The sequence below is a fragment of the Scophthalmus maximus genome, chromosome 14, assembly GCF_022379125.1.
Source record: "Scophthalmus maximus strain ysfricsl-2021 chromosome 14, ASM2237912v1, whole genome shotgun sequence".
NCBI classification, from domain to species: domain Eukaryota; kingdom Metazoa; phylum Chordata; class Actinopteri; order Pleuronectiformes; family Scophthalmidae; genus Scophthalmus; species Scophthalmus maximus.
In genome coordinates, this window is record NC_061528.1 from 22284430 (window position 1) to 22308044 (window position 23615).

At 43.8% G+C, this 23615-nt stretch overlaps 3 protein-coding genes across 28 annotated transcripts in view; 2 read left to right on the forward strand and 1 right to left on the reverse strand.

Annotated features, from left to right (window-relative positions):
* lrrfip1a (leucine rich repeat (in FLII) interacting protein 1a) overlaps window positions 1–15980 on the forward strand; it is a 44234-nt gene extending 28254 nt beyond the window's left edge. For 8 of the 25 annotated variants that reach the window (XM_035604983.2, XM_035604985.2, XM_035604984.2 and 5 more), the window contains 12 exons: window positions 1102–1185; window positions 1848–1925; window positions 2989–3090; window positions 3596–3622; window positions 3718–3843; window positions 4570–4641; window positions 5204–5374; window positions 5935–6027; window positions 6264–6356; window positions 6545–6637; window positions 6965–7109; window positions 8632–11944. In XM_035604983.2, the coding sequence (XP_035460876.2) occupies window positions 1102–1185; window positions 1848–1925; window positions 2989–3090; window positions 3596–3622; window positions 3718–3843; window positions 4570–4641; window positions 5204–5374; window positions 5935–6027; window positions 6264–6356; window positions 6545–6637; window positions 6965–7109; window positions 8632–11225 (3678 nt within the window). In that variant the 3' untranslated portion in view covers window positions 11226–11944. Of the gene's footprint in view, window positions 1–1101; window positions 1186–1847; window positions 1926–2988; window positions 3091–3595; window positions 3623–3717; window positions 3844–4569; window positions 4642–5203; window positions 5375–5934; window positions 6028–6263; window positions 6357–6544; window positions 6638–6964; window positions 7110–8631; window positions 11945–12319; window positions 12370–13953; window positions 14075–14602; window positions 14683–14764; window positions 14870–14957 lie in introns of those variants that run through there. The other 17 variants (XM_035604997.2, XM_035605000.2, XM_035605001.2 and 14 more) reach the window with 11 other exon arrangements.
* Window positions 15981–16819: 839 nt separating this feature from the next.
* tyw5 (tRNA-yW synthesizing protein 5) lies at window positions 16820–20851 on the reverse strand. Of its 2 annotated transcripts, XM_035605010.2 has the most exons (9): window positions 20713–20851; window positions 20480–20618; window positions 18585–18739; window positions 18432–18501; window positions 18308–18352; window positions 18020–18157; window positions 17810–17897; window positions 17559–17675; window positions 16820–17482 (listed from the first exon to the last, which is right to left on the reverse strand). In XM_035605010.2, the coding sequence occupies exons 2-9, from the start codon at window positions 20558–20560 to the stop codon at window positions 17211–17213; spliced, it is 966 nt and encodes a 321-aa protein (XP_035460903.1). In that variant the 5' UTR covers window positions 20561–20618; window positions 20713–20851; the 3' UTR covers window positions 16820–17210. The 2 variants fall into 2 exon arrangements, with proteins under 2 accessions (XP_035460903.1, XP_035460904.1); XM_035605011.2 differs by having other exon boundaries at window positions 18020–18079; window positions 20480–20772.
* On the forward strand, window positions 20837–23615 carry maip1 (matrix AAA peptidase interacting protein 1). Its single transcript, XM_035605012.2, has 5 exons — window positions 20837–21139; window positions 21224–21295; window positions 22554–22680; window positions 22783–22933; window positions 23030–23615. Exons 1-5 carry the CDS (start codon window positions 20837–20839, stop codon window positions 23106–23108), a joined length of 732 nt encoding a protein of 243 aa, XP_035460905.2. The 3' UTR covers window positions 23109–23615.

Sequence of the window (23615 nt, forward strand, 5' to 3'; positions counted from 1 at the left end):
ACTGTTTGTCTGGAACAGCAGGAGCTCAACAGCCCTTGGAAAATCCCATTCATTCTGAATCAACATTTTGATTATTAGCCATTATGTCGTAACCATCAGATGTTGACTCGCTACGAGGTTGTGAATCAATGGTATATTAACCCGTATGATATCAACCTTGTTTTAAGAAATAAAATATTTAATTCGCGATATCTTTGAGAAGTACTACACTACCCACAATCCTAAAGTGTAACATCGACGTCTCTGATTGGTTGGAAAGTCATTGGAAAGGCATTCGCAGTGGTTTATGGGATGAGTAGTTCCTTCACTCTTAAAATTATAATGTACAAAGTGTTGCACCTTTGCCTTTTTTCTGTTTACCAAATTTTTTTTGTTGTTGCTCAAAATATAATGTTTTATGGTAACGATCATCTCGTGGTTTATTGACTTGGTTCCAGGCTTAAAACTCTTTGGAGCCGTTCAAAAAGTGGGCGGGGTCACTGTTGAGCTCAGCATCTGCTGCGTTTTATTATTTGTTACGTTACTCTAAACTCTTTTGTCCCCTTGAGGATCCTGTAGATCCAGTGATCTGATTGGTCAGTAAAAATTGTTCTTAAAGTTAAACCTGGGGTTACATTCATATCCACAAATCCTGCTTCGTAGTCCAGGCCTCTGTGCTAAGGAATAACATGCACGTGCAGAACTTTCCCAGAGTTTTCTGACATAGTAGAGTCAGTATAGTGTAGCACAGCAGTCGTCTCATTATTGTTTGCATTAAAAAACAGTGACACTAATGACTTTCACAACTTAACGTATGTGCACCACTTGACTTTGCTTTGGACCCACAAAAGCTTGGTTACGGTTTAAAATGGTACAGAAGTTATTTTATTGTGTCATGAAAGTGTGAATTTCATTGGTCTGTGCATCTGTGTGTGATTTCTTACTTACACTGCAGTGCTTCTCACTCCCTGCTGCACACGTTCCATATACGAGTGCAATGCTCAAAGGTGGAAGTTACACCTTGGCGAAGAGTGTGGCGGCTCTCCAAAGCAGATGTTTTTCTAACTTCCTGTCCTCCTTTTCCCGCTCACCTCCCTCCCTCGGTCCCTCTCCTCATTTCAGACCTCTTACTCTTCCTCTGACCTGTACGGTCTCAATGGTCTGTCTTCCTCCAGAAACCCAGGCTCAACTTTCAATGGTTACCAGGTCTGTATATAGACAAACGCTGGACAGACACACACACACGTGGAGGTAAAAACACATGAAAGCTTTGCTGACACACTTTAGCTTGACCTTAGCCACTGACCCTCTATGGAGCGCACCAAAGAAAAGAGTTAAAAGCACTGAAGTGAATTCTCTACTCATGCGCCTGCTGTCTTCTCTCTCGCAAACTTTCTTTCTCCTACTCAGTCAGATCACCCAGAAGCTCTGCAATAGGGTTGGTTCCGCTCAGTGTTAACAGACACATATAAATGTGTTCTCATGAGCACATAAACAGAATTTAATGGTGAAGTCAAGTCTCCATCACTTGGCACATTGACGTCAGTCACTGAGCGTTGGCCGTCTGTGGTCGTATTCCCCCACAAATGAGTAGAATAGAATGTAGTAAAATGGGATTCGGGGAAATGGCGTCCTGTGTCTACACCACTGACACGCGAGCCTCCTGCTTACACCGTGTGTGTAGGGGTTGGTGCTGCTGCATGGGGATTGATCTAATTCTAGTTCTGGTTTTGGAAACAACACATTGTGCACTAAGCTAATTGTGACTTGGATTCGTGGTACCACACAACCCCCCCACAATGCATTTGCTCAGCGATGCGTCCGACTCCATGTGTATACGGGAACGTGACCGTGTGTTTCCTCCGCAGCCTCTAGAGTACACTAGCTATCGCAGCTCCGGCTCCAGAGCCTCCAGCAGGGCCGGGTCCGCCCGTGCCAGCCCAGTGGTGAGCCCTCACTCCCCCAGACACCATGCTACTCACTCTGTGTGCACAGTGCTTTGTTACCACTGAACAGCCATCCTGCTCTCACACCACAGCAGCCACTGTTTGACATTAGACAGATGCAACACAAACCACAAGCAGCAGTTAAGGTTCAGCACATGTAGATTTTAATTTTCTAATGTAGTAATGCTTTGGAAATGGAGAACAAGATAATGTGTAACACTTCATCTGGAGTGACAAGTGAAAGAGACAAAGATACTCATTATTTTAGTGCTGACAGATAAAAAGTCTTTACACACATTAGCACCCGGCAAATGTGCTAGAAACTGAAATGATAAGAAAACAAACTGTATTCAGGGATGGGAACCAAAACCTGATATCCCGCAGTGCAGACTGCAAAGATCATAAAGGTTCTGAATTGTATCACTTTACGATAACGGAGCAGCATCTGCACTTTAACTAGAATAACACTCAGTAGAACACACCACTGCCAAGGCCCAACCCTCCCCTTAAATCCAATCAAGCTTCACCAAAGTGCACACTCTCATAGCAGTCCATTAAATTTGCCTGATTAGTTTTTTTATAATCCTTTTAATAATTCTTGAATTATTCCCCTTTAAAATTGTCCAAAAGTAGTTTTTGTGTAATCCTTCTGACAAGCAGGGGTGAAAATATAACCTGCTTGGCGGAAGTGATGATAGGTTGTTGATTTGATATGTCAGTGAGTTGTGTATTAAAGCTCTTACTCCCTGGAACTCACTCAGGTTAAGAAACTCATACAACACACTGTGTCTGATAAAATCTGTACAAGCGGCTGGTTCACTGAACGTTCTTCGAGAAAATACAAAGTAGAAGTTTGACGATATAATTATTTCCATGTGGTGGCTCATTTAGATGTGAGAGTGAGGATGAATGAATGATTTCTGAATACTTATCTACTTCCTCATATGCTTAGTTCCCTCCCCAACATGACTTTGTGACTGGCTGGTGTTTCTGTCGGTGTTGGCCTGTTCTAAGTGTTTGGCTCCTTTGTTGTCGTGTCTCGCCCCCTGCTGTTCTGATGTAGGACAACTGCAGCTCTGTTGCCAGTTATTTGAGGAGTGTGGCGAGCGGCGGCAGCGTCCTCACCCGGGACCTGGACGATGTGACTATTCCTGACTTTTCAGATGTGAGTCGGTTTGCACCCGCAGGATGCAGAGGCTATGATAAGAGCTGAATTCCTGCTTGGTTGTCTTTTTCGTTTGTCTTCCTCTGTGAGGAGATCGTGCCGTGACGACGGAGACTACCAGTTCTTAACCAGTGTGTCTAACGACACGATTGATTTTATGTGTGACTGGAAGCAAAACACTGTGGCTGTTGTGATATTCCCGGTGTTTTTGAACACATGCTCTGTTGTTTAATGATTCGATTGCCACACTACTGATTTATTTAATACTAATACTAATTCAACATGTCTTTTTCTAATGTGTTCAGGAGTAGAAGGTTAGGGGTCATTGTGTGAGGTGTTGATTCCTGTGTTCCTTTTTCATTAGGAAACATCCAGGTAAATGCTTTTCTCACTGAGGTGCCTGTTGTAAAGGTTTTAACACTTCCTTCCTCACTTGGTCCTTTTGGCCCCGTGGCCTTCATACGACCCTCTGATTCCTCTGACTATGTTTTGTTTGTCTCCGCAGGTGGAGGACAGAGATTATCTTGAGAAGGTGAGTGGAGTGGATGAAGTGATTTCAGGTCAGGGAGACAAATGTGTTACAAAAACGTGTTGGAATTGAACTAAATAATTATTTTTATTCCTCAGGGATCTCGCGCAGGTTCCGCCTTAACTGCAGCAACGCTCACCTCCTCAGGCGGGACTTCCTCCCGGAGAGGAAGTGGGGAGACGGCGATAACAGTGGACGCTGAGACCTCCATACGAGAAATCAAGGTATTACTGGAGAGATGGACACATCTATTGGATTGCGTTTTTGATTTGAAAAAAATAAATAATATGAATATTCAACTCAGTTGATTCAGTTGATTGTTATTAATAAGTAAGTCACAGTTTTGGCTAAATGAGCCTTGATGTGTTGATGTTCTGTGTTTTTGTGGCTCCGGTCTTTTTCTACTGAACATGCTTTAATGGTGTTTGCATCCCAAACACTACAGCAGTGCGGCTGCAGGACAATATTTTTTATATGTTTATGTTTTAGGTTTGAATGATATATTTTTAAATGACTTTATATGAAATGTTTGGTTAGTTTCATCAAGGTGTATCTGAGTTAGACACAGTGTATTGATCATGAAAGTAAAGTATGCATGTTTGGTTTCAAAGTGCAGAAAAAAAGGATTTTGTTTCTGTGTTAACCAAAGTTCCACCTCTTGAAGAACTGAGCAGACAAAAGTCAGTGAATCCAGTGTAGAAGAGGCACAAAGGTGCCACAGTGAAACAGGATAGTGGGAAGAAGTAAACAGATTTAAGGAAATCTAGGGTTTCTTTTATCCAAAAGGTTTTTCTGTGCAGTTCTGCGCTCTGTTCATGCCATTTTCATTCTTTCCGCAAAAAACACTTGTGTAACTGCGATGGCTGTCCGGTCACAAAACTTTCTGCTTCACTTTCTCTGATGCTGTCACGCTGTGCCTCTCTGCTCACCGCCGCTGCACTCTTCACCAGGAGATTCATGAACTAAAGGATCAGATTCAGGATGTGGAAACCAAGTACACGCAGAACCTAAAAGAAGTCAAGGTACGAGGCTGAGACCCTACGAGAGTTTGCTGGGTCTGACTTGTGTTTTTATGTATTTATTAGTTTGATTTTTTCAACTCACTACAGATCAAATTTGCACATTATTCAAAAGAGCACACAGGAAACTTAATGAGAGCCTGTGTTCTGAGACACCCTCCACTGCAGAACAGTGAACCAACCGATAATGTAATGACTTTTGGAGGCTGGGAAACTGCAATACATTAATAAATGAAATAATTTATTCATGAGTAAACAAAAGTAGTGTTGTCCTAACCATAAAACATCCGCCTTGTGTAGACACTGTCCGTGCATTATTACAGTACACAAAAATTGACACACTGGCAGTTTTATGATGCCGTGCGTGAAAATGCAAACTGGCTAAGTTGCTTTCTGTCTTCACTTCTGTGTGTGCGCGCGTGCGTGCGTGTGTGTGCGTGCGTGTGTGTTACACTACAGACTTGTCCACACTGTCTTTCTGATATAGAGCAGTACAGTAAGGACAGTTTTATATCTGAGCCAGCACCTGCCACATTCCTCTGTCCTCTCTCTGCCACGACTTTAGGAGACATTAGCAGAAGTGGAGGAGAAGTATCGTAAAGCCATGGTGTCCAACGCCCAGCTGGACAACGAGAAAAACAACCTGATGTATCAGGTGGACACACTGAAGGACTCGCTCATGGAGCTGGAGGAGCTGCTGTCCGAGTCGCGCCGAGGACACGAGGACAAGGTCAAGGTACTGCAGGCGGACAGGATGATGGTCCCAGACTTTCATAAGACTTTAGTTTCAGCCATCCCCACACAGGACTTGTCTGCTCTGCAGCAACATGAATGAATGTTCTGTCTTCAGTAGAGAGACTTAAATCTCCTTCAGGTAATCACTCACAATTAAAAGGAGCTGCCGTTTTCTAGAGTTGCCTTATCATTGTGAGCAAAGTCGTGTTCATACATACATGCATTCTGAAAGATTCTACAGTTCTTCAACAGGGTTTCCCACAACCTTTGAATGCATCAAATGTTGTGAAGAGGCGTATTAACAGTTTCTTATTGAAGACACAAGAATAAACTATTGGACGAAGACTCTCATTGTGATTACACCAAAAGTAGAGCTCAGATATTAATAATCTGACCAACAGATGAAGCCATGTTTGGACTCTAAACTTAATGATGGCATCACACTTGACAGCAGTGAGAGTAGTTTTCTCAAAAGGCTATATTCTTGTGTGTATGCGACGCATGCGCTCAAAATGAAAACACTCAGTTCATTGGCTGTCAAACTGTGTCTGGTTGCCACAGGAATGCGAGCGAGAGAAATATGCCCACGGTGTCCTTCAGTTCCAGTTCAACGAGATGAAAGAGACGCTCAAACAAAGTGAAGAGCTGCTGAGCGTGAGTATTTGTCTCCGTCACTGAAGTGTCAAGCACGTTTCTTCAGGTTCAATAATGGATATTTACCCCACCAGAAAAAAAAAATCAACCAACAACTGCGTTTGTGTTGAGGTGCTTTTCACAACTTTCTTTATCCTTTTCACCCACTCGACATACAGTACGTGCTTGCACTGCATTTCTCTTTTTGATTTCTCTCTCTTCCTCTCAAGCCTTGTTTTCCTTTCCTTGCCATGTAGGAGATCCGTCAGCTGCGTATGAAGCAGGACGGTTTTGTTAGAGAGATCTCTGACCTGCAGGAGACAGTGGAGTGGAAGGATAAAAAGATCGGGGTACGGCCCGTGAGCCCATGTCCAGCAGTTTTGTGTTTTATTCACAGCATCACATTTAGCATTAATACTCTCTCTGACTTGCATTGATTATCTCCTTTGCATGATACTGAACACCCACTTTCACTTTCACTTCTTATCCACGAATCCGTCCCTCTGTGGCTCTCTGCCTCTCCTGGGGGTGTGCTCAGGCCTTAGAGCGGCAGAAAGAATACTCGGACGCCATCCGCACTGAGCGAGATGAGCTCAGAGAGGAGGTTGTGCAGCTCAAAGACATTCTGAAGGTACTCCGTCAGTGTGTCCTCTTCATTAAGAACCGAGTTCAGCCTGCTCTGTGAAACTATAAAGTGAAATTCAGGTTTTGAATGTATTGTCACCATGGTAACGGCAGTGAAGAGTTTAGAGAAAGCTACTCGGTCGTCTTTCTTCAGAGCAAAAAAATTGTCTCAGTTTCACATTTTCAAGGATTTCTGAAAATGTGATATATTTTTTCAATTTACTCTTTGCTTCATTAGGTGTATGAGTCATCGTATCTTATCAAAGCCAATCATAGATATAGAATTACCGCTCATTCTGTTTGGAACTGATGTTTGACTTTCTGCTGTGTTCAGAAACATGGAATAGTGTTGGGACCCGACCTGAACATCAACGGGGACGTCGGTGAAGCAGAAGTCGACGGGTTGCCGAGTGGAGACTCTGCTCGTCAACCAGCTCAGGACTCCCAGAGCCCCCCGGCGGAGGGGAACAGCATGCTGGGTAAAGCAGGAATGTTACTCCCTCTGCATGCACAGCTGAGCATAACCTTAGTTGGAGACCTTCATTCCACAATGCTTTATGGTAGTGATAACACAAAGTTCAACATATATAATATGTTTTTTTTTACAATTGGCATCGTCATTTTCAAACAGTGTCATTTTGGAGTGAACTCTTAACATGTCAGTGCTGTGCTCCTGGGTGACAGTGCTGGTTCTGTATCTCTGATTTGCACTGAACTTGAAGGATAAGCTTGGTGATGATCTATATTTTTCTTGAGCTCGAAAGTTCATTCGTGGAACCTCAGAAACAGCAAGTGTTTCAGAGCTTTACAGCTCAAACTGCCGTCCAGCCTGGACGAGACGTTCATACTATTCTATTCAACGGTCTGTCTGCTGGTGACGATTGTATGACCCTATGGAATGTTTCAGAACAGCAACTAAATGTAGTTTGTTTTGACAACTCAAATTTTTCTAATTTTCAACAAGTCAAGTAAAAAAGACTAACAACAGTGATGGATCCTACTACTGCACTGGATGGCAACATGGATGGATCCTTCATTACCACTTTATTTATTTTATTTTATTTTGAAAATGAGATGGTGCATCTCAAGAGACTATCCTTGCAATAAATTCAAATATTATTTCTTTACTATTTAAAAAAAAAAGTGTCTCTGTCCCACCAACATAGGGGAAAATTGTCCCCTAAAAATGCACTCTTCACTCCTGTTTGAGTAATGTGAGCTGAAAAACGACAGTGCCCACCTCTTCTGGGAATTTACAGAGCTCTCTTTTAAATATATGTTGCAAGCATTTAAAACTAATACATCCTCGGTTCAAACCAGTGGGCTTGTGGTTGAGTGCTGCAAGACTATAGAGTGGGACAGTTGGAAATGAGTGAGAGACAGGCTAACTGTTAGCTTTAGCATTATCGTGAAAAACCTGGTTGTTGAGGAACAATAAAAATCTAGCGAATTGCCAACATTATCCTTTATTCCTTTAACCTCCAGCTGACTGAGACCTCACTAACTTCATTGCTCATGTTCTGCCTATTATTGTGTTTCTCCTGCACCTTTCCCACCATCTCATGTTCTGAATCACAACTGGATCTGTTCATGTGGGTGGTGTTGACTTCTGAATGCTGACAGTGGCATTTGAGAGTTCTTTTGAGAAGCAACCTGTAAAGAAAATGAATTTGGACTATACATTCTGTAGTAATGTAGATGAGCTGCCATCCTCCGGCTTCTTTTCTTGTCAATCTCATGTTCTGGGGATGAAGAACTTCATTTCGGTGTTGCTCCTGTCTTTCTTCTTCTTCTTCTTCTTCTTCTTCTTCTTCTTCTTCTTCTTGTGTTGTGCTTCTCTTGGGCATCTTGGCTCTGTGCTTCTCTTTCTACCCACTGAATCAATCAGCCGGTCTGCCCATATCTTGACTTCTGCTGATGCACTTCCCTGATGAAGATAACACCTTTTTAAAAACCATGTCTTAAGTCTATTATCACCATATGCTCTTCATGATCTCTCAGGCAACACAGAGGAGGCTCAGTTGAGAAGTAGCGGAGAGGAAGAGGTGGATCCAGATCACCGTCACGGAATAGTGACCGAGGAAGTCGGAGCGAATCAGTTGAGCTCTGATGCACTCTGCGATGACGATGTGTCCACACTGGCGTCATTGAGTGAAGAACAGCCGACAGACTTACTCAAAGAGGAAGATGGCATCGGAGAAAGTGGCCTGTGCAAGGACTTGAATGTTGACATTATTGACCATCCAATAACAGAGGACAAAGATTTAATCTTTGTCATACTTGAACCTCAAGAAATGGTAACAAGTGCTAAGGAAAATGTTCCAGAAACAGAAACACCCACGGGTGGACATTTAGTACAGACAAGTGACCCAGAGGTAAGGGAGACAGAAACCAAAAGCAGTAATTTTCACACACACAGTGGTGATTTTAGACAAACAGGTAACAAGCAAGGAAACCAACAGGAAGATGCCGAAGAGAGTAATCTGAGGAATGCAGAATCACATCCTCAGCAAAAAGTCCTCAAGGACATTATGAGAGAAGATCTTCCTCCTGAGATCATCTCCGCTATATCATACACTGAACTTCAGCAAGAGCCTGGGAATGTTGAAGAAGCGGAGAACGACGAGGCCGAGGAAACACCCAATAAGTCTCAGGGTTCTTCTGCCTCAGGGAAAAAGAAGAAAAAGAAGAGAAGAGGCAAAAAGAAAGGCAGCCAACAAAAAGATGGAACAGAAAAAGAAAAGAGCAAAACAGGGGAAGATGTAGAATCAGCTAAAGGACATAAAGGGTTAACAGAAGAACCTATTATTGACCATTCTGTCACTGAAATCGAAGAATCAAAGACGGATCAGTTTAAGACTGAGCAGGACAGGCAACACACTGAGGAAACAGAAGCAGCAGCAGCAGCAGCAGCAGAACCCACTGAAACTTTTAAAGAATCAAAAATGGATCATGTTACAAATGTGCACGATGAGGAACAAACTGGGGAAGCTGAGTCAGTAGATGAAGAAATAATAGTGGTAGAGAGTGAAACCCTGTCTCACGTTGAAATAAGAGAGGATCATGTTACGGATGAACAGAACAAGGATCAGAGTGAAACGGTAGAAATGGTGCAGGAAGTTGCACCAACTGAAACGTTTCCTCATGTTGATACTGTGAAGGAATTAGGAACAGAACCCATAAAGAATGAGCAGGACAAAGAACAAACGATGGAAGCAGGGAAATCAGAAGAGGGCCACCTCAGTGCATGTGATAGCACTGACACCTCCGACAGAACAGATCACCTGGAACAAGAGCCAACATCCAGTGTAGATAACTCAGGTCAAATCATCCATAGTGAGTCAGAAGTTGTTGATGATGTAGAGGATGAAGTTGTGTCTGCTGACGAGACGAAACCTGAATGCACAGCTGATGAACCAGACAACAGTGGTGAGGAAAACACTGAAGCGGAATCAGGTGTTCCTGCTAACGAATCTGAATCCATAAACCATCCTGAGGGCAAAGAACTCGCTTCAGCATCGCCGTCCTACACCAATGACGTCGGTCTCCAGAGCTCGTCTGACGCCGAGCCTCCGTCGGAGCCACCGAGACTCAGTGATGAGACTCCGATCAGGGTTCCTGACAAAGATCCAGTGGATCTGAAACGAGAAAATGAGAAAAGTGCATCATTAACACAAAGCCCAGATACATTAGACACTGAGGAAAGCCTATTGGAGACTGTTGTTGAACATTTAGAGGATGTTGGAAGCCAGACACTAGAGTGTGTGGAACAGACAGTGTTGGAAGCAGAGATGAATACCTTTGATGAGGTAAACACACTAGAACCTCGGAAAGATGCTACAGACGCTGGTTCCTCTTCTGAACAGGAGCTGGGCACAGAAGAACATCCTGAACATGGACTCAGTCCGATTGATCGGGACAGCGACGCGTCTCTTCATGCCTTGGTTGAGCAAGTGCATGATCTCAGCAAAGACGAGGCAGAGGACCCCTCTGAACCCACCCAGCAAGGAGGCGAGGAAGAGGAGCACAGCGGAGATGAGGAAGGGCAATCTTTCGATTTTGATGAACTGGATATTGAGGCGGCTGTTGAAACCGCGGCCCCTAAAAATCAAGAAGAGGAAATAATTGAGGAGGGAATTGAAGTCTTGTCAGATGAAAGCAACGACGGACGTTCCGAGCCAAATGAAAACACACAAAACAAGCCCGCTGAAGGCAACGAGCAGGAGTCTGCGGTTCTTGAGTGTGACCAGGCAGATGCACTGGACGAAGAGTCGGAGACGATGCCTCAAGGCAAACAGAAGTCTTTGGCTCAGGAGGAAGCCACAGCGGACGGGGCGAGGCACGTCGCAGAGGAGGGACCGGTTTTGAGCGTTGAAGAGTTGGGTGTTGCAGAGGAGATTAACCAGGCCACATCTTTACCAGTTGAAGAAGGATTAGACGCCATGACGCACGAGGTGCAGGGTGACGATTTGGTTTCACCAATGAGTGCAGACAAAGTGGCCCGAAGCAAAGAGCCACCGAGTTCAGGGAAAGATGTGAGGAAGACCAACAAGAAGGGCAAGAGCAAGGGCAAAGAGGAGTGTAAGATGTCTTAGCTCACAGATGGTACTGTATATACATCTTTTACTAGTCTTCATGCTTCGCTCTGAACAAAGTGCTCGAATAAATATCTGTAGAACCTCACGGCACTCAAATAAACATTGGCATGTACCTTACTTTTAAAAGTCCAAAGAGATGAAGATGCGAGGAAACGGTAGATTTAGTTATCGATGCACGTTTAAAATGCTGATCGTAATGTTTTGTGGGTCATAATGCGGCTCTGCAGTTGTATCACAGATCGTTCCTTCATGTTTGTTTCACAGGTGCACAAATGATAATTGCTTATTCTCATTAAAGGGGCTAAGTGTAAGTTTCTGCTGTCGCGACATAGATTAGCATCAATAGCTGTTTACTAAATCGTCTAGAAGAAATGCTGTGAGGTCAGCATCCTACTCCATTCATTTGCTTACCACCCAGAGTTAAAATGCTAAACCCCCGACTCGTCACTGCAGCATCCAGTCTCTCTGTAACCTTTGGTCTCATAGACCAACGACATGTTCTGTCCATAATGTCATGAAGGTCAAAACGATCTGTTCACAGGAATTCATAAGGCTGTTGTTTGATATACATAAAGTCATGTCCAAGGCTCTGGATTCAAGGGGCATTAATGATTTGATACATGCACGTTTGCATTTTGTTGCACTTAATGGGAGAGATGAATGTGGTGCCTGAACAGTAAAATGCCAATAAATCACCTGTTGATACCAAAATGAAATGTTGTTATAAATGCATTATTGTTTACTTGGATGTCCATATAGACATATTGTGGTGGTATACTGTAGTGTGAATGGAGCTCCACCAGCAGTGAACCTCCTCTCCACAGTCTGTGCATGCTAACATCCCCCCTCACACTCCATCACTCCCCCCGTGGACCCCTGCTCTGTTGCATGCATCAACCTCCCACCTTGACCCAGCCCCCCCCAAACATACACCATCTCCTTGGTTCCTCCCTCCCCCGGTATGTCAACTTCCTTTGTTCTCTTTAAAGATGGACTGTAGCCATTGTGATTTGTTATCTTTGGAGACTGCCGTTTGAATGGACGTGACCAAGATGTGAACTGTCTTCTCAAATGTGTATTTTGTCTTTTAGAGATTCGCCTGAGGAAACTGGTGGACGAGCGGGAAAAAATGATAGAACAGGTGAGTAGGACATTCGTCTTATTATCTGAGACAGTTATGAAATATTGTTTACTGATGGACTGGCAATAGTCCCCAAGAGAGATCGTAGTGGAACTTTACTTTATAACTATAATATAGACACTAGTTTATTTGGAATCAATCCCAGAGTGCATGTGTTGAATACTAATGAGCATTAATCTGTAAGGTTAACAATAGACCACAACAAATGTTCACGTTGCTCATGCGTGTAAAATGTTTCATAAACACTGAAGCCTCCGGCTGTTTCAGGAAATGAACGAGCATTTTCTCAAACACAAGGACACGATATACCTGTGACCCGTTTTTAAAGCCGCACTAATCTACATTGTCATGAAAAGCCCGACTGATACGTACTGTAGGTATGTAAGTCTCCGCTGAGGATGAAGCTTTCACAGACATATTGGTTTCAGTGTTTGTCATATTATTTTTATTTTACAGAATTAAAGGATGCAGAAAAAAAATGTGCTACATAAAAATTTTATTTTCTTCATTCAAATTCTATATATTTAGTTTTATTTCAATTCTTTATTTACAGTAAAGTTTATGGTTAAACTGTAAAATATTAAGCCTCAATTGAATTCTTGTGATAAGGGTTTGACAACTACTAATCCTGGGAATTATTTGCAATTTTTATTATATATAATGTAATGTGTTGGCCGATATGTCGGCATCGACTGCCTAAAATCCTTATCGGTCGAGCTCTAATACAAACAATGGGTTAAACTGCTACGTGTTATTAGTTGTGAAAATTAGGCGTTTAGTGTCTTTGAGTTTTGGTGACAGACCCACTGTACGTGATCTGTCCAGCACCAAACAGACACAACTGGCAGTCAAGGAGCCAATTTTATTTCTCAGGATTCTAAAATTGAGCTCAAAGCAGAGTGAGTATAGAACACTTCAGATCAGCAAAACAAAAAATCCAAATGAATCCTAATGTTGCTGTGTGTGCTGGCTCGCCACATACAGTGGAAACCCCTGGTGATCACGTCTGTCCAGGACAGATTGATCAGCTGGTTATTATAACCAAATGGTTTTTTTCTTCATTGTTCATGCAGATTACCATCTACTTGACGTTTGTGTACTTATTATATGACTTTAAAGTAATGAAACGGACAACTGAACTGTTCACTGGTTAAAAAGGCGTGGGTTATGGAGAGAAGGCAGGGGCCGTCATCACAACAGATGATGCAGCCTGCATTAGTTTGCTGCAACAGTTTAAATGTTGTCATACATGAAATGACCCAAACTGGACACTGTACGTGCAGCACTTGATTACTATCAGCAACTCATTTAAACAGCATTTGTTTAGGAATGATTCTGTCCCAGGCTTATTGATCCAAGTAAGCTGTTGATCGCTGTGACTGGTCACTATAGGGGGTTTGAACAATGTGTGTACAATGTTCCACCTGTTAGGAGACTCCAAAAAAACAGCTACAACGCAAACCTGCTTTAAAGTTAAACCAAAGTGTTGAGATAGATGTCTTCTGTCACAACAGTGACGATGAGGAAGGGCGACACCATCAGATGCAGAACTCATCGTCTGACATGTTCTAACTCCATTGACAGGTGAAGAAACTCAAAGCGCAGTTGGAACAGAAAACACAGAAGAACGGCACAGCCAGCAGCTCCAGCCCAGATGGGGAAGTTCTTGAAAACGGCAATGATCCCAATGTCGTAGAACTACACAGTAAGAGTACACTGATGGTACACAGAGTATACTGATGGTACACTGAGGGTCCACTGATGGTACACTGATGGTACACTGAGGGTACACTGATGGTACACTGATGGTACACTGATGGTACACTGAGGGTCCACTGATGGTACACTGAGGGTACACTGAGGGTACACTGAGGGTACACTGAGGGTACACTGAGAGTTCACTGATGGTACACTGATGGTACACTGAGGGTACACTGAGAGTTCACTGATGGTACACTGAGGGTACACTGAGGGTACACTGAGGGTACACTGATGGTACACTGAGAGTTCACTGATGGTACACTGATGGTACACTGAGGGTACACTGAGGGTACACTGAGGGTACACTGATGGTACACTGAGGGTACACTGATGGTACACTGATGGTACACTGATTGTACACTGAGGGTACACTGATGGTACACTGAGGGTACACTGAGGGTACACAGTCCAGTTCTGCCGCAGTGGGCTGCTTCCTACAACTCAACTGTTTTCTTTTTCCAAATGTCTACAGGAGATTCCAACAGGCAAATAAGTGACTTGAAGTTCAAACTGGTGAAGGCCGAACAAGAGGTCACGGCGTTAGAGCAAAACGTAAGCTGAGAAGAGTCACGACTGCGCCGTGTGTGGAAACATGGCGACGCTCCGAGTCAAAGAGTTGTTCTGTGTTCTCCAGGTGAGCAGGCTGGAGGGTCAGGTGACGCGCTACAAGTCGGCAGCAGAGAACGCAGAGAAGGTGGAGGACGAGCTGAAGGCAGAGAAACGGAAGATGCAGAGAGAGGTAGAGCATCATCTCCTCACTCTGCTCAGATTGTTTAGCAGTTTTTCAATGAGCAGTTGTTTCACTCTCCCCCCTTTTCACCCGACAGCTGCGGTCAGCGCTGGACAAGGTCGACGAACTTGAGTCGAACAACAGTCACCTCTCGAAAAGACTGGAGAAGATAAAGTCCAGTCGCGGCATGGCACAGACGCCATAGCACCAACTCCCCCCCTCCTCCTCTGTATCCACAGCTGGCTGATCACATGGAAACATTCTGCTCTCTCTCTCTTTCACCTGCCTGAAAAATAAACCAAGGAAGTTCATGACGATATCACAGAACCGAGGACTCCACCAAGCATCGTGCCATTTCTTTGTCTGTTTTCTGTCTGAGGAGAACTCTTCGTGGAGCTGTGCACTGACACAGGATGCACATGAAGTGGGGGAGTGAATGTTTGCGTTTGGTTGAACCTCTGCACTGCTCTTTCTTAGGGGGCGAATGGGCCACATGGAGCCCAGGAACTAAACTGCACCATGAAGACGTCTGTTGTCCAGAGTAGCAAGAGACTAAATGCAACTGAATGCCCTTGTTCTGCTGCCTCCTGTCAAGATGTTCACTTGCCTTGCTCACGTGGAGGACAGAGAGGGGGGCAGGAAGACGGGACAGGACCAGGACCTTCGAGTGCTTCGTGTGTTTGTGTTGTGAATGAAAGAGCAAAACCTCAGTGTATTTCTTTCCTTTTCTGAACTTTGCATCCAAAGCCAAACAATTTTTAAAAAATGTCAATGTCGGAGTGTCGGCCCAGATTGTTTGTATTGCTGAAAAAGATTTGCACCGTTTTTACAACACAATATGATCATCAGAGTGTAGAAAGCATTGAGGTGCAGCAGCTTGATGTCAGCCAGCAGCCTGACGCAGGTCCGCTGGACGTCCAACAACTTTAACAGTGTGTCGCCGCCTTGCTAATGTACAGTAATGTCTCTGCTTCATGTAGTCAGTCACTGGTCTCACACACACACACACACGTCGGACTGAACACACTGGAGATGCTGCTCGGATGTTTACGAAGCTTTAACTTGTTTGTGAGGGAACGCAAAGAACTGTATCGTCTGTGCAATAAAATGTCAAAGCAAATGGAATCTGCATGTGGACACTTCAGGCCTGCACGCTGCTCCTGCTCGGAGACGATTCACCTTCGTCAGGATCTGATCTGAAGATGGGTTTGACAGTATATGCTCAAAGTCCACTTACTCATTACTCACTACTTCTAGAGTTCTGGACGTCAGCAGCTGGGACGTGCTCTGTCGTCATGACGCTGTTAAAATTTTAATCTTATCCAGAACAAGTTGTTCTCAGAACAAAGTGAAGACACTGTGATACAGTTGAAAGTTCTAGAAGAAGCTAGTAGGTGGACTGTAGCTTGAGTATGTTTATGGTTTCTTCATAAAGTCATACACTCAGTTATATGACTTTACAAGAAAGAAAAATGGAAATCTCCATAAATCTCCAAGGTAAGTTTTACAAAATGCAAGATTTATATTTAAAAGGGGTTTAATAGAAAAAAAGTAATTACCACAAAATACAGTATTTGATCTCCAATGAGTTACTGGGGTCGCCACATCTTTGAAATTTTTGATTTTTTTCATTAAACTTCCCTAACCAATAGAGATGAACACGCACTCAAGACGTCCCAGACACTCTTCCGTATAAACATTTTGTATTGACATTTTCAGATGAAAACTTTTAAACTGTTAATGTTTTGATGAAGTACAATATTTTTGTATTAAGTCAGTTGTAATATTGTATGTATAGAAATACTTTTTTTTTCTTGTAATCCATTTGAAAGTAAAGTTTGCATTTTGAAGAGCTCACGGTGTATATATTTCTCATAAAGTCACATGACTGCCGTACTGACAGATCGAAAAATAGTTAGACATATGTAGGGAACAAGGTGTAACGGAGAAGAGCTGGTGTATACTCAAATTCTCATATTTTAATTTCTAATATATTGATATATTATACAAATAATACAATATTAAACAAAAAACATCCTAAAGAATGTGATTCTGTGCAGAGCAATCAAACAAAAGAAAGTCAGAAAGTGAAGCTGCTCTTGAAGAAATGTTCCTAAATATCTACACATGTTCATTCATAACTTTCACCTGTGCAGAGAAAAGGCTGTGGCTTATTTCAGTCTGTAGAATAAAGACTAAAATAATATTGACCTATTAGAAAGATTTTTAAGACAGGTTCCTCAACATTAACATTAGTCAAAAAGTCACTTCATAAATATTTTACGTGTTACGCTACATTTGTCGAGGGACTCATCCAGGTTTGGTAGTTCGCCTGCTGGGTAACGTTCTGTCAGAGTCCTTCTGTGTCCGACAGACCGTCACAGGACGTTCGCTTCTGGATGCGCTGAATCATTCGACGACCGTAAAAGTCCCGATAGTCTGCTGGAAGTTCGTCCAGCGTATGCAGTGCCCTCTCCAGTGCCTGGAGGGCTCGGGTCGCAGCCACCGGGTCTTTATTACCGTACGGGTCCTTTTTGTCATAGCTGTCCCCTGGCAGGTGACGCCAGAACACGTTAACACCCACACCAAACTGCAGGGCCGAGGTGTTGTGGAACCACAGGGCTGCGGAAACGGGGACAGTGGATTAAGTGGAGTCTTTCACATAATCATTGATATATCACAGTAGAAATATTCTCACCAGGGATGAAGAGCAGGTCTCCGGGCTCCAGCACACACTCGTACCGCTTTGCCTTCACAAAGTCAGGAAACCGTTTCAGATCTGGAGCGTCGATGTCCAGAACCTCCGATTTATCACCTGATGGGAGACAATGAGACGCTGCACTGTGATATCATAACCAAAATTCTTGAATGCATCCAATCAAATTACATCAATATCAGAGCTTAATATGACAATAGACTTGACAGTTGCATCTTTCCATTGTCAATCACCTGACAGGTAGAGGTGCAATGCATCCTGGGGGCTGTAGAGAACCACTCTCTTCCTCCCTGTCACCTGAGCCAGCAGGTTATCCATCACCTGAAGCACAATGACCAAAAGATGGGAGAGCTTTAACAGTATCATTGAAACTTGTTGCTATCTGACTTGGGATCTTCAAGCCCCTGGGACCCCGCATCGCTCCTGACCACATGGACACTCACGTCGTAGTGTGTCCACAGCTGCAGGCCACAGGAGCTGATCCGGAACACACTGGAGAAGAACTGACCCGGTTCAAAGAAGTGTGGGATATGAAAGTCGTCAGCCAAGTCCGGGAACTGTCTGCTCAGATCAGCAGGCTCCTGTGTCACGGTTCATTTGAATGTCTGACATTTTGCCATATAACCATAGAAATATAGAATCAAATTATCTCTAAACTCTTTATTGCAATTGCAGCTGGACAAAAAGTGTTGTTCCAACTTAACAGAATACAAAAGATGGAGTCTAAATACCTTCCGGACGTCCTCGCCCAGGGATCGGAGATAATAGCTCTCGTCCTAAAGTCAGAAAAAGGAGTTGGTCTCATTCAAAGAGGTTATAAAACTATATACAAGACTCTTGTTGTATGATTCTTACCTCACACAGGAAGAAGTCAGAGTGTTTTGTCTCAGATACCCTTTTCATAAATTCATTGAATGGCAGAGTCCTGTGAGAAAAGAGGAGGTGCAGAGGAATGTGCAGAGGAGTAGTACTGGATTGTGTGTGAATGTGCTGAGGGAGAACGCTCACTTGTACACAAAGTTCTTGTGAAGGAAGTCCATCTGTGGTACTGTGGACACATGGATCTTCACTTCTTTGTCTCCTCCCCTCTGTCTGAGATATTCGGTCGTCCACTTCTCCAGGCAAGGCCCGAGACACACGCCTCTCAGCACGGCCGGTCTGCGCTGAACGGTCAAACTCAGGGATTAGCGGTGGATGATACTTGAAAACTAAATAGAACTGGAGGAGAACAACAGATCCCGTCTGGGACACACCCTGATCTGATCTGCCTCAACTGAGGGGGTCTTGTGATGAAACACCCGATGACGCTGAGGTGCACAACTGATGAGGGGGTTCAAGACTTTTTTAGTTTCCGTATTTGACCTCCTTCACGTCCCAAGGCACTCGAGGACCCGAATGGATGTGAACATGTTTCAGGATGTTGCCTTTGCAAATAATGAATTTAATTGTTTCTTTTTTTTTTTCCTGCATGGCAGTTGTTGTTTTATATACGTTTCCTGGCTTCCCCACTGGTAACCCATGTGGTAACCCTCTGTTTCACATCACAACGCTATGAACTGTGTGTAATTCCCTCAGGCAGAGTGTGCATCGATGCTGACTTACGGAAACTGGACATAAAGGGATCAAAAGGTCAGCGAGCGAGCCCTCGTGCACTCGGCGATTTGACAGTGGGACAGAGCTAACTGCTTGTACGGTTTGTAGGATGAGGAGTCAGACGCAGACCAAACTGTTTGATTCTCTGAGGTTGGACAGTACAGTTATGATCAGTTACAGAAATGGATGCCTGTCATTCCAACAAGCCACGTTGAAGTAACACCGTGGGGATCTGTAGTAGGACCAAAGACATGAATCATGTTCATGATTCAAATACCAAATAATGAAAAATGCACATCACAGCTTTCCAGAAACCCAAAGATATTAAATTCATGATCCACCACATACAAAAAGCATCAAACGTAAACTTTTTCATTCTGGGGGAGGAAGTAGAGACAGTGGAGGACTACAAGTCCCTGGGAGTCAAATCGACAACGGACTGAACTGGAAAACCAACTCATGCTCTCCAACTCTGATCACCCCAACTCTGCAGACTCTACTTCCTGAAGAAGCTGAGATCCTTCAATGTGCAGCAGGATGTTGGAGATGTTCCATCAGTTTGTTGTTGCCAGTGTACTGTTCTTCACTGCGGTCTGCCGGGGGAGCAGCATCGGAGCCAGCGACACCAACAGATTGAACAAACTGATCAAGACAGCTGGCTCCGTAATAGGCTGCAAGATGGACGCGTTTGAATCTGTGGTGGAGAGGAGGACTATGAACAAACATCATGGATGACCCGGACCATCCTCTCCACCTCACACTGGACAGACAGCGGAGCTCCTTCTCCAATAGGCTGATTCAACTTCGCTGTCACAAGGTCCGTTACAGGAAATCTTTCCTGCCACAAGCCATCAAACTATACAACACCTCACCTCTGGCTGACAGATACACCTTGTTCCACTGTCAATACTTCATGTAAATTCTGTGAATTTATTATTCTTAATTTCTATTTTTTTGGGGGGCAAGTCGTATATTTTTAACTTTATTGTGTAAATATTGTATATATATTTTTAATGTGTGATGTGTGCTGTGTGAAACGTTCTGCTGCTACACCAGAATTTCCCAGCTTGGGATGAATAAAGTATTTATCTATCTATCTATCTAGAGCTTTTTCTCACCGCGGCCATTTTGACACGAGACAGCAGGTGGCGCTGCTCTGGTCAGCTTCACTGACACCTGTGTTCGTCAAAATGGCTCATATAATGAAGGAGGAGGAGAAGAAGAAGAGGAACACTAAAGGAAGCAGAAGTCTTATTATCGCTGTACGTGTCCTGGAGAAGACGAGTCGCAGTCGGCGGCAGGTCTATTACCTGTGGACAGACGTCTCGCAGGAAAACGTCCCTGTCTACGTGTGTGAACGTGGCCACGGGTCTCTTCTCCTGGAGCTCCATCTCCCGTCGTCGACTGTCAACAGCCAACTTCACCCGGTGTTACAATCTTAGTGGTCCCCTCAGAAACAAAACAAATGAAATGGGAACTTGAATGCGTAAATAATATGGTTTTGATTCCATTTTTTAAATAAAAATGCGTTAATTTGAGTTACATGAAAGGGGCATTAGAGCCTGAGCGTGTTGTTGCAGCAGTCTCTGTTTCTGTGGAAGTGTGGAATGTGTTCCTCCCCGGAAGATTCAAGCGCGCGGATAGGGAGACTTCCGGTGAATCGAAAGATGGCGCTGCCCGTGTTGAGAGCTTGTTACAGGGCTCCGTTCACATGCAGCTTCACCCGGCTATTTCTAAAAGAACGTGTCATCCTGAACCGGTCCGTTAAATCGCGGCTGCCTCCTCCTCCGGCCGCCGGTGTCCGCCCCTACAGCTCGGACCGGGGCGGTGACAAACAGAACAAGAAGGTGGTGGTGCTCGGGATCCCGAACCCCTTCATCTGGTTCCGCACCCGGATCTACTACTTCCTGATCAGGGTTTACTTCGACAAAGAGTTCAGCATTGAGGAGTTCAGTGAGGGAGCGAAGCAGGTGATGGAGTGCACGTGTTCATCATGTGTTCATCACAGCGTCCGTTTACTGTTGTTGACGAGGACGTTGTCTTCCTCCCTGCAGGCGTTCTGCCATGTGTCCAGACTCCTGTCCCAGTGTCGCTTTGAGGCCCTGGAGGGGCTGGTGGCCGAAGACGTGAGTATGGGAGCCGAGCGTGTCCAAACGTTGGTTTCCTACGTCATGACCCACCTGCACCTCCTCCTGCACAGACACCGAGCTTCGTGTTGGAGCAGCAACTCATTGATAGATTTTCAGATCTCATTGCTGTTGTACGTTAGGATTCGGAAGAGCTTAGCTTTTAGCATTAAAGGTGACATATTTTATCACTTTTTTTATGTTTTGTGCACAGACATTTGCGTATCTGTGGAGCCTGCCGGCCCACTTACTGTGAACAGAGACCACCCTGTTGTTTTTCTGTGAGCTGGCTAAACCCTACAGCCTGGCTCTGAACGACTGGTTCAGATTTCTCTCCCACTGTGATGTCACAGTTGGACTCTTTTGGGGTTACCCCACCTGCAATCTGAGAATCTCCACTTCTTTGGTGAAGGGACGTGACATTGCCTACACATTTAGAAATCGGTTGACCAATCATAACAGACTGGGCCAGCTGGCCAATCAGAGCAGACTGTGGTTTATCGGGAGGCGGGGCTAAAAGAAATACAGGTGTTTCAGACAGAGGGAGCTGCAGCAATGGACAGTATGTGAACACTGAACATTAGAGTATGTAAACATTTTCAAGTATGAATCTGAATATGAGCATTATATGTCTCTTTTAACATTTACTCTGTTCAGCCAGCATGCACAGTACCAGGACCTCACCTGGGCTGTCCCTACTTTGACATGTCAGCAAGCCAGTTCTGAAAGAGGGTGATTTTCAAGGTGGGGACTTTAAATCAACTGCATACAAATAAGCAACGTTGATTCTGGACGCACAATAAAACATACAGGTCTAAAGGGAAAGGAATAATCAGACCGTTTAAATCACAATGTTATTATTAACAGGTCATATTTATAGAACGGCCAACAGCACCAGGGGTCAGCCCACTAAGGATTTTAGTGTTCTTGGTGCCACAAGATAATAAACAAGGTAGGAATAATAAAACGTATATATCTTTTTGTGAAATATTGGAGTTTAATTTATAAATTAGTTCCAAAACTATTACAGGGGAATAAGCTATACGATACATGTCGTAAGTGGGGTTTAAGAATAATGGCTTGAATATACAGAGTCCCAAAACCAAACAGGTTGGCAGCAACAAAGGTTTGGATTATTTTCCATAACATATATATATATAACAAGAGAAATGTCTCATATTTTGTTCCATCTGGCTGTTTGTGGAACAAAAGTGAAACAAAGTATTCAAATGTTTCCTCTGTGTTCGTGTCCTCGCAGTTGGTCGGAAAGCTCGAGGAAAAGTGCAAACTGCTGCCACTGAGCCACAAGAAGGCCCTCTCTGCAGATCCTGATGAGATCATGTACACAACACCCGGAGACGTGGGAATCCTCTATGATGAGAATGGTCGGCATGAAGAGCTGTTGCGCATCTTTATCCACTTGGTATCACAGTGATTTCTTTTAGTGTCTCTCGTGCTGCTGCATTGATCAGAACTGTCTGTTCCAGGGAAGAAGTTTGTCAGTATTCTAATGCGTTTCTGGTATCTGACGAGCGCGCACATTCCTGACGACGCCATGGAGGGAACTCGTATCTTCCAGGTGGCCATTGGTGGAGAGGGAGAAAAGGAAACGAAAAGACTGCTCACTGCAAATTACGAGTGAGTATGTGTCTTGTGCATGTAGACTTGCAACTTCAGCAAACTCTTAGACGATATCCTCCTCTTGTTTTTCTCTGTGTCCTGTTTTCCTGACAGATTCCAGAGGGAGTTTACTAAGGGAGTGCCAGCAGACTGGACCATTACGAGGATAGAGCACTCCAAGCTTCTGGACTGAGCTGGTTTTGATTTGAGGCTGATGCGACAGTGGAAACTATTCAAAGACATGAAATTCTCTTGAGTATTTGGTTCATGATCTGAGGACAGAACTGGTCAGGATTAAAGTCCAGGGCTACTCAGGCCGTTTTTTAATGCTTTCGATTTACCATGCCATCGTGTGGTATTTTTTGTTTCAGCAGACACCTATTTTCACACTTTGACATAGCATATTAACATATGTTCTCCATATATGAACAGAAATATGTTAATATTGGACCCCAAAAACACAAGAAACATGATCAGGAACATTTTTGTTTAATTGCTATAGAAACTCAAAACATGCTCAATTCCAAAATGTAAATAGTACAGGTTGCAAATGTGAAGATGCAATGGTCAAGCTGATTTACACCTATTAGAAATAGCAGGTGTAATAATAGGCTTTATTTTCTGTTTAGTTTTTGATTCAAGCAGTTGAAGAGAATCCTGTTTAAATTGATTTTTGTCAGGATTAAAAACTCTAAACTGA